General features: G+C 41.8%; 1 protein-coding gene across 1 annotated transcript in view; it reads right to left on the reverse strand.

Moving 5' to 3' along the window:
* Nucleotides 1-14,004, reverse strand: part of med27 (mediator complex subunit 27) — a 251,803-nt gene that overhangs the window by 94,303 nt on the left and 143,496 nt on the right. Inside the window, exon 4 of the mRNA XM_078226371.1 lies at nt 7,740-7,833. Within this exon, the coding sequence (XP_078082497.1) occupies nt 7,740-7,833 (94 nt within the window). The remainder of the gene's footprint in view (nt 1-7,739; nt 7,834-14,004) is intronic.

The following is a 14,004-nucleotide window of genomic DNA, read 5'->3' on the forward strand; positions in this document are numbered from 1 at the left end:
GTTTGTACTACATGCCTGCATTTATAAAGCTTTGGATCCCATCTGCCTTATTAACTGCTTTCTCACCTTCAATGATTTGTGAACATTTATCCCAATTTCTGCTCCTGCACCCCCTTTAGAATTGTAACCGTTATTATATATATTGCCTTTCCTCGTTCTTCCTATCAAAATGTCTCAATTTTCACTTCTCTGCACTAAATTTCACGTCACCTGTTCATCCATTCCAATAGCCTGCATCTGTCTTCTAGAAGTCTATCACTTCTTCTCACACTTTACAATGTTTCTGGGTTTTTATGCATCTGCAAGTATTTAAATTGTGCCCTGCACAGCCAAGACTAGGTCATTAATAGAAGAACACAAGATATAAGATGAGTCAACCATATAGCACATCAAGACTGCTCCACCATTCAATAAGATCATGGCTGAATCCAGGTTTCTGCTCCATTTCCCTGCCCATTCCCTGACAGACCAAAAATCTGCTTATCCCAGCCTTAAACGGTGAAGCATTCACAATCCTCCTCGGGCAGAGAATTCCAAAGATTCACAACTTTGAGTGAAGAAAGTTCCTCCCCATACCCTGAGACTGTGCCCCCGCAACAGTGGCAGTGTTGCTGGTGAGCGCGCCTATGCTTTGGTGGTAACGTGGGAATGAGATGTTGGTTACCATTGCAAGAGGAGCTGTGGATGGCAGTCTTGATACCCCGGCACAGACTATTAGTGCTCACGTTGATGAACTGAGAGGTGAGAAGAGAATCCTATTAGTCGAGAGTTTTCTGGTGGGGCTCACCATTAGTCCTTTGAAATCCTGCATGCTATGACGAACATCTTGGTTGACAAGGGGAAACAAGGCTAGAGAAGGAGTATTCTCCGGTCTCCAAGGAGCTGGTGGTGAATTCCTGGCTGAATTTGCAAACTGGCTCAATCTCAATTTGAAGGTTGGACGTTTCGAGATCACTGGAGCATATTGTATCCAGTTTGAAGCCTGGGCTCAGTTTAAAACTCCGACCACTGGTTTTGCATTGTCTTGTCCTCTTGTATCTGTCGAGAAGGGCTGCTAATCCGGTCTTCATCACCCACTGGGGCCTAGGTTACTCTTTACCAGCTTTTGGGACAATAACATGGCAGGGGTGCAAAGGCTTTGGGCAGTTCCAATATGCCCCCTGGGCATTGGCATTTTGCCCCTTGGGCAATGCCAGGAGCCCAGGCTGGCACTGCCAAGGTGCCAATGCCCAGCAGACCCCCCCCCCCCCCCCAAGGAGGCCTCGATTGCCCCCCTCCACTTCAGCAGGGTTGGGCCGCCAGCTCCCTGCAAGTGGAACTTAATGTAAACCTCGCTGGAGTGAACCATTCCTGGCGGGAGGGAGAGGTTAGCAGCCCCGGAAACTTCAGTCCCGGGCCCGCTAATGAGATTTAAAATATATGGAAATTAGGGTCTGCATATATTAGGCAGCTCCGTGTCAATTTCTGGCGCGGAGCTGAAGGCACTGGAAATCTAGCGCTGGGAGATGCCTTTTGGAAGTTCATGTAAATGACATCAATCACATTACTCTCATCATTACCTCTGTTACCCAATACAAAAACTCAACCAAATTAATTAAACACTATTTACCCAGAACAACTCCATACTGGCTTTCTTTAATTAATTCACATTTGCCCAAGTGACTGTTAATTTTGTTCCAGATTATCGTTTCTAAAAATTTTCTCAGTCTTTTGACTAAGATTAAGCACCTCAGAGTGCATCTTAGCCTTTTGGCTGAGACCAAATGTCAAGCCCAAAACGGGGTGCAATGCCTTTTCTTGTTAACTTGTTTGACTCTCTTGTGGGGTCCATGAATTGGATTCAATTTGAATTTGAATTTTGGAGCAATCAAATGGATGGATTCGGGATTCCTCGGTCCACTCTGCAGGCTGCCTTTGCAACTTTAAGAATGGAGTAAAAATTTAAATTAAAAAAACTCTTTCACCACCAAGGTTAAATCTGCTGACCGGTAGTTGAGAGGTTTATCCTTGCACCCTTTTTTGAACAAGGATTTAACATATGTAACTCTCTCTAGTCCTCTGATAGCATCCCTGCATCTTAGGAGGATTGAAGTATTATGGCCAGTGCCTCAGCCATTCCTACTTTTAACTCACTCAATATCTGTCCTGGTGACTTACCAGTACAGCCAGCATTTCTCAGACTTCCTCTATCAAATTTTTAAGCCCATCTCAACTACCTCCTCTTTTACTATGACTTTGGCAGCATCTTCTTCCTTGATGATGACGGAGCAAAATACTCATTTAGTACATCAGTCACGCCTTCTGCATCCATGTATAAATCCCCCTTTTGGTCCCCAATTGGACTTACTCCATTTACTACCCTTTCACTATTTATGAACCTGTATAAGACTTCTGGATTGCCATTTATACGGCTGCCAGTCCCCTCGCACGTCCTCTCTGTTGCTCTTTTTCACTTCCAGTGACTTTCTAAATTTTACCAGATTCTCACCCTTTCTCGGTTTCACCTTAACCTTGCCCCCATCATCCAGGGAACTCTGGCTTGGTTTGTCCTACCATTCCCTTGTGTGGGAATGTATCTCAGCTGTAAAGCCCAACGCTCAATTAGTGTTTTGCCTGCTAATCATTTTCATTGAAATTGGTCCTGCCCCAGTTATTAATTTACTCCGGATTGCTCCTTGCCAGACTAACCCAGATGTTCTGATATTAAATGACACTGTCCCTAAAGGTTCTCCCACTGACATGTGATCCAGCTCCACTGTTACTTCTACAGCTGTCATGTGTATAACATTCATTAGAAGTAATTATGACTGAGGGTTAATGGAGACCTGATGGGAAACCTTTTCACCCAGAGGCTGGTGGGCATCGGGCATGCACGGCATAAGTTGCCAGCTGAGGCTGAAGCTCCACTCATTTTTTTTTTAAAGTACCTGGATATGCGATTAAAGCACTGTACCCTACAAGGTTATGGACCAGGTGTCGGAAAGTGTGATTAAAATGAGCAGTTGGTTTATTTTTCCTTTTTTTTTGGTCGGGCACAGACACAATGGGCCGAATGGCTTCTTCCTGCACCACACCTTTTCTATGGATCAATGGTTTAATTCAAAAGCGTGCTTATATACAGTGAAGTTTGATGATACAAAATAATAAACCCTGCAATCCTGTAACAAAGTCGAATGTTCAAGGGAGGTTATTGAGCAGCTGAACTCTGCTGTTGCAATTTGTATAGCCAATTAGACTTTGGAAGCTTTTGAGCTTCGTCACATATAACTGCAATCAGTTATTGTTACCATAGGACAACTATGCACTGCTGTTTTGTAAATTTTTGAATGAAAGAGACAATCGTTCTTTTCCCCTTGCAGCGTGCCACCAAAATACTCTCTTGTAATCTAATGCTCAGGACATCACAAAGAAAATTTCTCAAGGAGCTTAATCTTGATAACTTTATATTTAGCTGTCTTTGCATAATTAAGAATAATTGCTGAATAGATACTAATTTTATACAAATGGAGTAAAATTAACATTGCCCACGTAACTTAATTGCCACAAGTAAACAATGCTACTAATTATTGAATCAAGTGCGCCAAATATCCCTTAGAAGATATAAATTAACATGATAATTGAACCAACCCTCCTGTTGCCCTTCTATTACATCCTCTGTAAATATCTTTATATTTCCACGTAATTTGGTCCAGTTTCACGAGAATAGAATCTGTGCATTGTTCTCCTGCCTTTAAACATAGTCTTGGGGAGGCTGGTTTTGTAGTATATTAGGCTACATTTTTATGCAGAATCCATGCAACGCAAAAGCATGGGATTGGCTCCTCACATTACATAATGAAAACCATCTTCATCGCTCTGAAGAAGCCGGAATTGTTTATTTTATGGAGCCTAACCCATAGAGATGTTGCTTCCATCTTGATGCCAAATCCATATCAGCTTCTACTCACCTTTAGCATCTTTGACTCAACCAAGCTAAACTCACTGCACTAGGTGGCAGTCTATTGCATAAAATAATTAAGTGCCCTGAACAAGTTCCTTCTTATTCTGCACTCACCCGATGGCTTATTTCATTTAACGTCCTGCGGCCCAACTGTACTGAAATCCTCTTTTATGCCTTTGTCACTTCCAGAATTGATTTTGCCAACACTCACCTGGTTGCCTCCATCCTCTGTAAACTTCAGCTCATTTAAAACTCTGCTGCCTCACCTAACACAGTTCTGCCTATTACCATTGTCCATGTTAACCAAAGCTGGGTCCTGCCTCACACTTGTGTTGAAATTGCTTCATGTCTAACCCTGGCTCCTATTCCATTGAATCCCTACAGTGCAGAAGGAAGGCCATTCAGCCCATGAAGACTGCACCCACTCTCCGAGGAGCATCTTACCCAGGCCCATTCCACCCACCCTATTTTCGTAACCTCCAAGCATCTACCATAGATAATCCATCTAACCAACACATCTTTGGACACTAAGGGCAATTTAGCTTGGTCAGTCCATCTAACCTGCACATCTTTGGACTGTAAGAGGAAACCGGAGCACCAGAGGAAACCCACGCAGACGTGGGAAGAATGTGTAAACTCCATACAGTCACACAAGGCCGGAATTGAACCCAGGTCCCTGACGCTGTGAGGCTGCAGTGCTAACCACTGTACCACCGTACCACATATCTATTACATTATATCTTGAATAACTTCATGTTCCTGTGTTGTTGTGAAGATAAAGATCATTTCAATTGCGTGCAAGGAAGAAAAGAAACACAGAATGTTGTTGCAGCCTCACTGTGTACTAAAGTAATTTTTCCACTTTAAAAAATCTACTCATTTCTCCTTCTCACAGGCATGATATTCACTGATTATTTAAGCAGCACATTATTCACAAATGCAGACACCAATTCAAGCAGCAATAATGTTAATATCTTCTATTGATAAGCTATGTTCCAGCTTTCCTTTTCTCAGTTCCCCATCTAATTACGTTAAAAGTATGCAATAGAATGTTCCTATCCCAGGAATGTTGTTTTACATACAGTGGATGGTAAAAGAAACAAAAGGGATTATTTGATTCAAACATTCCATATATTATACTCTGGTTAAATGTAGAAGATTTAAATTAAAATAACAGTTCTTGACTGTAAAATGTTGAACCTACTAGGTGCGCATTTTAACAAAAAAAAAACCTGGTACCTTTGAATGAATGAGAAAAACAACCTTTGACTAACAGGCTATACGCAATGACTCCACATAGGTATAATAGTAATGATCAACCTCACCATTCCAGGTGAGAAAGCCCCCTCACAAGACTCCATGGTGATGTAATTGGATTGGATTCACACTAAAAAAATCTTGCTGGAAACTGCTGAGTTTATTAAAAACGTGGGAGAGAAATAAGTGGCTGAGACCATCACACTGAAAGGTGACTTTCTCATCACGCAATATAAATTCTTTAAATAAAGGTCAAGATAATTTGTGAGAATTTTAAATACATTTGGGACTTAATTTCAATGGCCAGTATCCACCTTCTGCGTATCTCCACGTTCCTCTCTCATATTTAACTCTTATAGAACGGAATCAAACAGCACAGAAGGTTGCCACTCAGTTCATTGTGTCTGTGTTGGTTCTTTGAAAGATCAATTGAATTAGTCCCAGCTGGACAAGTTGGGTAGTGGGCAAATCAATGGCAAATGCAGTATAATTTGGGTAAATGTGAGGTTATTTTACTTTGGAAGCAAAAACAAGGCAGATTCCTACCTGAATAGCTGTAAATTGGGAGAGGGGAGTGTGCAGCGGGAGCTGTGCACCAGTCATTGAAGGTAAGCATGCAGGTGCAGCAGGCGGCAAAGAAGGCAAATGGCATGTTGGCCTTCATTGCGAGAGGTTTCGAGTACAGGAGCAGGGATGTGTTATTGCAACTATACAGGGCCTTGGTGAGGCCGGACCTAGAGTATTGTATGCAGTTTTGGTCTCCTTTTCTGAGGAAGGATGTTCTTGCTCTCGAGGGAGTGCAGCGAAGGTTTACCAGGCTGATTTTGGGGATGGTGGGACTGATGTATGAGGAGAGGTTGGTTAGGATTGTTTTCGCTGGAGTTTAGACGAATGAGGGAGGATCTCAAAGACTTATAAAATTCTAACAGGACTAGTCAGGGTAGATGCAGAGAGGATATTCCCGATGGTGGGAGAGTCCAGAACCAGGGGTCACAATCTGAGGATGCGGGGTAGTCCATTTAGGACGGAGGTGAGGAGACATTTCTTCACCCAAAAGAACAGTGAGCCTGTGGAATTCATTACCACAGGAAATAGTTGGTGTCAAAACATTGAATGTATTCAAGAGGCGGCTAGATAGAGCACTTGGGGGCGAATGGGATCAAAAGTTATGGGGAGAAAGCAGGATTAGGCTACTGAGTTGGATAATCAGCCATGATTGTAATGAATGGTGGAGCAGGCTCGAAGGACCTAATGGCCTCCTCCTGCTCCTATCTTCTATGTTTCTATTTTCCTCGGATGGTGTTGGCTAGCACGAGGGGACATAGCTTTAAATTGAGGGGTGAGAGATATAGGACAGATGTTAGAGGTAGGTTCTTTACGCAGAGAGTAGTAAGGGGGTGGAATGCCCTGCCTGCAGCAGTGGTGGACTCGCCAACGTTGAGTGCGTTCAAGTGGTTATTGGATAAACATATGGATGATATTGGAATAGTGTAGATTAGAGGGGCTTTAGATTGGTACCACTGGTCGGTGCAACGTTGAGGGCCGAAGGGCCTGTACTGCGCTGTAATGTTCTATGTTTCTATGTCCCCTGCTCCATCCCCATAGCCTGAAAACTTTTCCTTTTTAATCACAGGCTTCATTTTATGGGGCGCCCTGGTTCTGATCCAGGATCCCGATGGTTGCCCTGCAGCAATGTAACTCTAAGAGCAGCATTAATTGCTTTAAGGAAAGACTTTCCTAGGAAGAAGTCCCGCCTTAGACAACTGCTGGCCAATTGGATGGTCGACAACTCCATAGCTCCTGCAGGGAGTAGCGGCCACAGCTAGGACTACAGACAATTCCATCATGTCATGGAGCCCAGTTATGTCCAGGGTCAGTGGCCTCAGTAACTGAGGTGGGGGTCTGGGCTCAAGAGGCCCGAGGGAGAGTTAAAGGGATGACCTTGTGTGTGTGGGCGCGCGTGTATGCATGTGATTGGTGGGTGGGGGGCGGTGGGGGTGGCGCAATGTGCCTTCGAAGGGCCCCAGGAACCTCAAAATCCCCATCTTGCCTGAATCCAGCCCACGCAACCAAAGCTACCGAGCTTCCTGCATGGCATGGGCCTACGGGCCTCACCTGCTGCAGGTAAAATACATCAATAGACACAAGAGAGGATTTTGTGTGCTCGCCAGGCTAGTTCCACCCCCCACAATCCAGCCCCATGCATCTAACTATCACAGATAAAGCATTCCGAATCATAACTTATTACCTTAAAAAACTCAATTTCCCGACACCTTTTTTGAAAATTATCTTAAATCTGAGATTCTGATATTTATTGTTCTTTTCAAGAAAAAAAAACACCTTCCATTTCCGATATTTAATCCAACTATCCACACTTGTCAAACTTCCATCCAACACCCTTCTTCAACACCAAGTCTTGGCACAGGCCCCTGCTTTTACCCACCACAAATTTTTCCTCAGCCTAAAAGATCGGCTAATATATTATACTAAACACACAAAAATCACACCATTGTACTATTCCCCCCAGACATGAAGATCTTACCAGCAGCACTGCGGAGGAACCATTTGGCCTGGACAAGTGAATGGACATATCGGGAAACATTCTGTCAATCCGTGCTATAACATCATCCACGTATCTGGACAAAAAGTAGCAAGAAAAAGAAAAGTAAAAAATTGGAATCATCACTGAACATTTTTTTGAAAATAAGGGATATCCGAAAAGTTAAAAATGCGTTATTGCTGGAAATGAAAGGAATATTAGCCATTTGCCTGCCCGGGGTGTGCAATATCAAATATGTGCACTCCAGTTGGAAGCAATAATTCTGAGGCATGACACCATGAAGCAACACAAAGGAACCAAATGCATAACCATACAACTCAAATTGTAAGCTGTAGAAATAACAGTCACTATGTAGCAAAGAACTTGGGAGACACCTGCAAAGTTTCTGAATCTTTACTCCTAATCCAAGCTTTTTAGCTGCCAAACCTTAAATCAGTTTCATAGGCAAGTCCCATGAGCATACGCTTCGAAAAGCACCATTAAATTTGGTGAGCTCTCAGTAAAATATCTGAAAATGAACAGAATAACTTTACTAATTATTTCAGTTACAGAAAATAAACGTTGCCACCATAAGCTCTTTTCCATCAACATTAAGTGATCGCAGTTTTGTAATAGTATGTAATTTTTCAGCTAGTAAGCAAACAGTTAGCACGAAGAACTGATGAAACAATATATAACTATTACTGTATATTATGCAAACAATGACGTCATAAACTCATGCATTCAAACAAATGCATGTGCATACAGTAGAAATGTTTTATCTAGCCCCGAAAATAGTCCAATGCAAACCCCAAGCTGCTTTCCCACCTCACAACTTTTTGTATACAGGAAGTACAGTATTTTTCTTGCATCTCTTATCAGTACAAGAATTTATCTGAATTAGATGTTCTGGAAGTTCCCAGATTCAGATATTCAGCTACAGGCTCCTTAAATATCCTGAAAAAAAACTTGTAGGACTTCCAAGACATGCATTGCTTCAGATGTGGTCGATATTATTCATCACTGAATAAATCACAGACTTTGTTTGAAAGTAACTTGTGACCTCCATCGAGTTTTTCAGACAACTGCCAAAACTTGCAACTTGCAACTATTGTATTCAGTTAAGCTTGGAGCAAAGTTCTGACTGTCACTAACTTGTTTTTAAAACCCTTTATGACAAGTGATTGAAAATAAAAATGAAAGAATGCCACAAAAGATAAACTGGGACAATATATTTTTAGCAAAAGATCATACGCTCTGAACCAATGAACTAAGTGGTCGGGCTTTAATACAGTTCAACTTTAAGGGTTGAATGAGAATCTGATGCAGTACAAAAATGAAGGATGCTCCTGTGGATCAGTTTACTTATTGTTGTACCTGCAGGTGATTTCACTTCACACATGGTTCCACAGCCAGGCAGGATACAGCAATGAACTCTCATGCAGCTGTGAAAACAGATACCGGGCGGCACGGTAGCACAGTGGTTAGCACTGCTGCTTCACAGCTCCAGGGACCTGGGTTCGATTCCCGGCTTGAGTCACTGTCTGTGCGGAGTTTGCACATTCTCCTCATGTCTGCGTGGGTTTCCTCCGGGTGCTCCGGTTTCCTCCCACAGTCCAAAGATGTGCGGGTTAGGTTGATTGGCCATGTTAAAATTGCCCCTTAGTGTCCTGAGATGCGTAGGTTAGAGGGATTAGTGGGTAAAATGTGTCGGGATATGGGAGTAGGGTCTGGGTGGGATTGTGGTCGGTGCAGACTCGATGGGCCGAATGGCCTCTTTCTGTGCTGTAGGGTTTCTATGATTTCTTTCTATGATGTACGAATGGTCAGCAGCAGGTATTGGAGAACTGCCTTATCCCCAAATTCTCTCCTTCTCTAGGCAAGTGTCTCAGTCATAGACTCCTAATCTCTTAGCATATCATTGGGGGCTGGAAAATTTGTGACAGCTTGTGTTGCCGTGCAACTGCGACTTAAAATAATACAAGGTGTCAAGCTCTTGAAGCACTCTTGTCATTGCACTCACAAATTCAAAGTTGTATTGATCAGGACCTGCTGACCTCAGCACTTCTTGTTATTACTTGACGGAATTGCCACTTTATCTTAGCTTTCTGACTGCATGCGAACAGAGGTCAGAAGTAACCAATAATAAGCAAGAGTTTAATTTCACATTGATACAAAATTTAAAATGTGAAATGAGGATAAACTCGCAAGACAAGGATTTAAAGCAATAACAGGCGTCCTTTCAGTTGAACTCAAGAGGCTTCACCCAATTTATTTGGCCAAAGGGAAAAAAAAATTGAGGCAATAGGAAAATAGCCGTAAAAATTGCAGGGTGAAAATCTCAATTGGCAAGTTTAATTTAATGACTCATCCTACGTTCCCACGCTTGCTATTTTAAACAGGCTAACGCCAACATACAGACACAGCAACTTGGATTTATATAGTGCATTTAACATAGGCAAACAAACCAGACAAATTAAAGACTAAGCCAAAGGAGGAGATATTAGGAGCAGGGGACAAAAAGCTTGGTTGAAGAGGTAGAGGGATTTAGGGAGCAAATTTCAAAATGTGGGATTAAGTGGCTGAAGCACGGTGGGTCAAGCGAGTGGGGTGCAGAAATGGAACGATGGAGAACTCTCGGATGGATGGAGGGCTGGGAGAGGTTACACAGATTGGGAGGGGAAAGGCCTGACAGGGACATAAACAAGGATGAAAATTTTAAATTTTAGGAAGTGAAGGCCAGGAATCACGACAGCAAGGGCAGGGGTAATAAATAGGTAGCGGGACCTGGTGTTCAAAAATTGATGGACTGAGGCAGAAAGTGGAAGGAGTCAGGTTTTGTAATGGAGAAGATATCAGCTTGGGGCCGAACAGGATATTGAGATTGCGAACAACCTAGCTCATGACAAGACAGAGACCAGTGATGGGGCTGGAATTGGTGAAGAGGATGTGGAGTTTCTTATAGGGGCCAAAGATTACATCTTCAATCTTCCTAATGTTTGATATTAGGAATTGCAGTTAATCCAAGATGAGAGTTTGATATTATAAAGGCAGAGGAGTTGATGTAAAACTAAATGTTGCCAGCCAACATGTGGAAGTTAGCCCATCGTGCAAGAGGAAGAGGCGAAGTTAAGGAAACCACTTTGGAGCTTTTGAGATTGTGGTTCAGGAAGAGAAGCTATTGCTTGGAGGTGCTCTGGCCATGCTCAGATAGTTCAGACTGCAAGGGCAATCTCACTAAACTGGGCAATGAGGAAAAAAGTGGAGACTGGTATGGCCTACCATGTTAAAACCTAAACAGAGATCGAGTAGGGGAAACATGCCTAGATCACAGTCATGGAGGGTATCATTTGTGACTTTGGTAAGGATACCAGAGTCATGTTTTCTTCCCTATTACAGCACTAAAGAGATTCAAACATGGAATTGCATGAAATGTGAACATGGATTAGGGAGACCAGCCCATTAATTGAGTTCTGTCAATTGGTATTTCTATCCTCAAGTAAACTCTACTGCTATGTACTAAGTTTCCTAATCTTTTGATCACATTTCAACTGAATGAAGAGGCAGAGGTCTGTGTGAAGAATTAATTCAGACATTTCTCCAACCAACAATCTTCCTACAGAAGTGATAAAAAAAATTATAATTGAGGGAAGTTGGGATAATAGCATTTGATGGGATTATCCCTGATTTCACTAGTCTTTTCTTTAATGTTAATGGCAACATGCCATTTTCACTGTGATAACCTACCTTAGGTTAAACAAGCTACATTCAAATTCATTGTTCAAGATCTTGTACAATATTATGTTTTCTACATTATAATAATAACTACACAACAATTTGCACATAAAGCTTGGTCAAAGTCTAAAAATGGAAAAAAGGTAGAGAGGTTTGGAGAGGAAATTCCAGAGCTTTAGGCCTTTGCTTACATTTCAAAAGTTCTGTTCCAAAAGGCTTGGAACATCTTAATTTTTATACAGAAGCAGTATATAAATGCCATTTTCTTCTTTCTGTATTCTGTTGGCTTTTTTTTTATTTCCCTTTGCTGATTGAGAAATTTACACATAAAAGGAAGTCAAAAGCAAAACCGAACTTTTCAATCCTCAAAAGGTTCCAATCAGACTCCAAAACATTAAATGTGCTCATCCACAGGTACAATTGATTTAATTAATCTCATCTCTCATTTACAAACTTCTGCTGAGTTTTACTGAAGTAATTAAACTGCTGGAAAAAAAAAATCTGGGACTTTGATGTGTAACTCAGCTCACAGTTATAGATTCTAATAATTATATAGTAAATATTTCTGGGCAGTGAACAAGCACCTTTCTTTGCAATTCTCACCAAAATATCAAATTATACTCTAGACTGATAATGTTTTTCATATCTTCACTTCCAATCATATAACAGAGGTGCACACTACAACTTCAAACACAACCTCCCACTTGACCCCTCCCCAAATTATCAAGTAGAAGAGCTTTGAATTATTGTCTCAAAAAACAATTAAGGAAAAGCTTGTTTTTGTTTATTTATTAGTCACAAGTAAGGCTTACATTAACACTGCAATGAAGTTACTGTGAAATTCCCCTGGTCGCCACACTCTGGTGTCTGTTCAGGTCAATGCACCTAACCAGCATGTCTTTCGGAATGTGGGAGGACACCGAGTATCTAGAGGAAACCCACGCAGACATGGGGAGAATATGCAAACTCCACACAGTGACACAAGCCGGGAATCAAACCCGGGTCCCTGCGCTGTGAAGCAGCAGTGCTAACCACTGTGCTACCGTGCCGCTAGCAATGTTAGGGGTGTACTTTAGATAGAAATACAAATTTGGGCATCGATGACATTCATAAAGCATTTTGATTAACAGCCCTGTTGAGGGTAAGGTTGCCTATTGGCCACTTATTGTCACCACCGCCATGAGTTTAATCTATACACATTAGGTGAGTGAAAAATGGTAAATAATGTTCCAAAATGTTAAGATTTTCTTTAGTGCCCATTAAAGGAGGACACTGCAAAGATGTGCTGGTTAGGTTGAACATCAGCAAACATTACATTCCCTACAAAGCAGAGATCACCGTGTCCAATAACTTTAGCAAGTCCCAGGAAATAAATAGAAAATTTCAATCTCCGCATTCTGGCCTATTGGAATATATTGTGTGTTGCTACATAATCATGACAATTTTTGAAGACAGAAAATGTATGGTCCATCAACCTCAGATGAATGAATGAACAATACAAACAGCACATTTACAATAATTACAAATTTTGCTATTCACTTTGAAATATTAAAGATATTCGTCATGTCCAACTTCTCGACAGAAATTGCCTTTTAAAACACAGGGTCTCATTTCTTATGCTGTGAAGCGTCAAGAAGCTACACTTTAGTTTTGTACTTCTGATGGTCTCAGACAGAATAAACTGACAAAGCTCCCAAATATCAACCCAGCCCTGATGACTGGGCCATGTGTTACATAGACTGTAAAATATCAGGTCCTTGCTTCTGTCATTATCCAGCCTGCAGTTCTAAACTCTGACATAGCTGTATATCCAAACAATACAGGATGCCAGTAGACAGGACAGCACCAAGTGCATAGAACAGATCCTGCACAAGAACATGGCTCAAATACATTTCTTAGAAGCACAGTATCATTACACAAGGTATAATTCTTAACTCCTAGCTATCTCTAATAGTTCCAATTTAAGCAATATTCCTCATAGACCTAAACTCCTCTTCAGATTCAGTTAGCTAAAAACAAAGGTTTATGTGGGTTGCTAGTCTTCCAGCCTTTTAACATCTGGACAGAGACACAGGGCAGGATTTTCCAGCCACACTTGTTCCAAAGCCGGAAATATAGTAAAGACGGTAAAATTCAGCCCAAAGAGAGACACCCGTCTTCTGTTTCTCCGACCGCAGCCTCCAGTGGAAGACCTGCCTTGAAGCAGCAGAATTCCAGAGAGAGACTAGTCTTCACACAGCAGAGCACTAGAGAGAGAGAGAGAGAGAGATGGAGGGGGACGACACACACAAGAGAAAACACCTCTTGTTTTTTGCAGACCTCAGGACAGAGATACCCATTTTCTAACAGGTCCAAGACTTCAATTTCCAGAGAGAGAGGGAGAGAGAAAAAACTGTTCCTTTCAAATTTAAACAGCAATTGCCTACTTGTCTCTGTAAACCTAGCTTCGCCCAGTCACCTGACTTTCTTTCTCTTGTCAATCAACCTAATTAAACCCTACTCTGAAACCCCAGGATACAATCCTAAAAATAAC

The sequence above is a fragment of the Mustelus asterias genome, chromosome 13 (assembly GCF_964213995.1).
Source record: "Mustelus asterias chromosome 13, sMusAst1.hap1.1, whole genome shotgun sequence".
In the NCBI taxonomy this organism is placed as follows: Eukaryota; Metazoa; Chordata; class Chondrichthyes; order Carcharhiniformes; family Triakidae; genus Mustelus; species Mustelus asterias.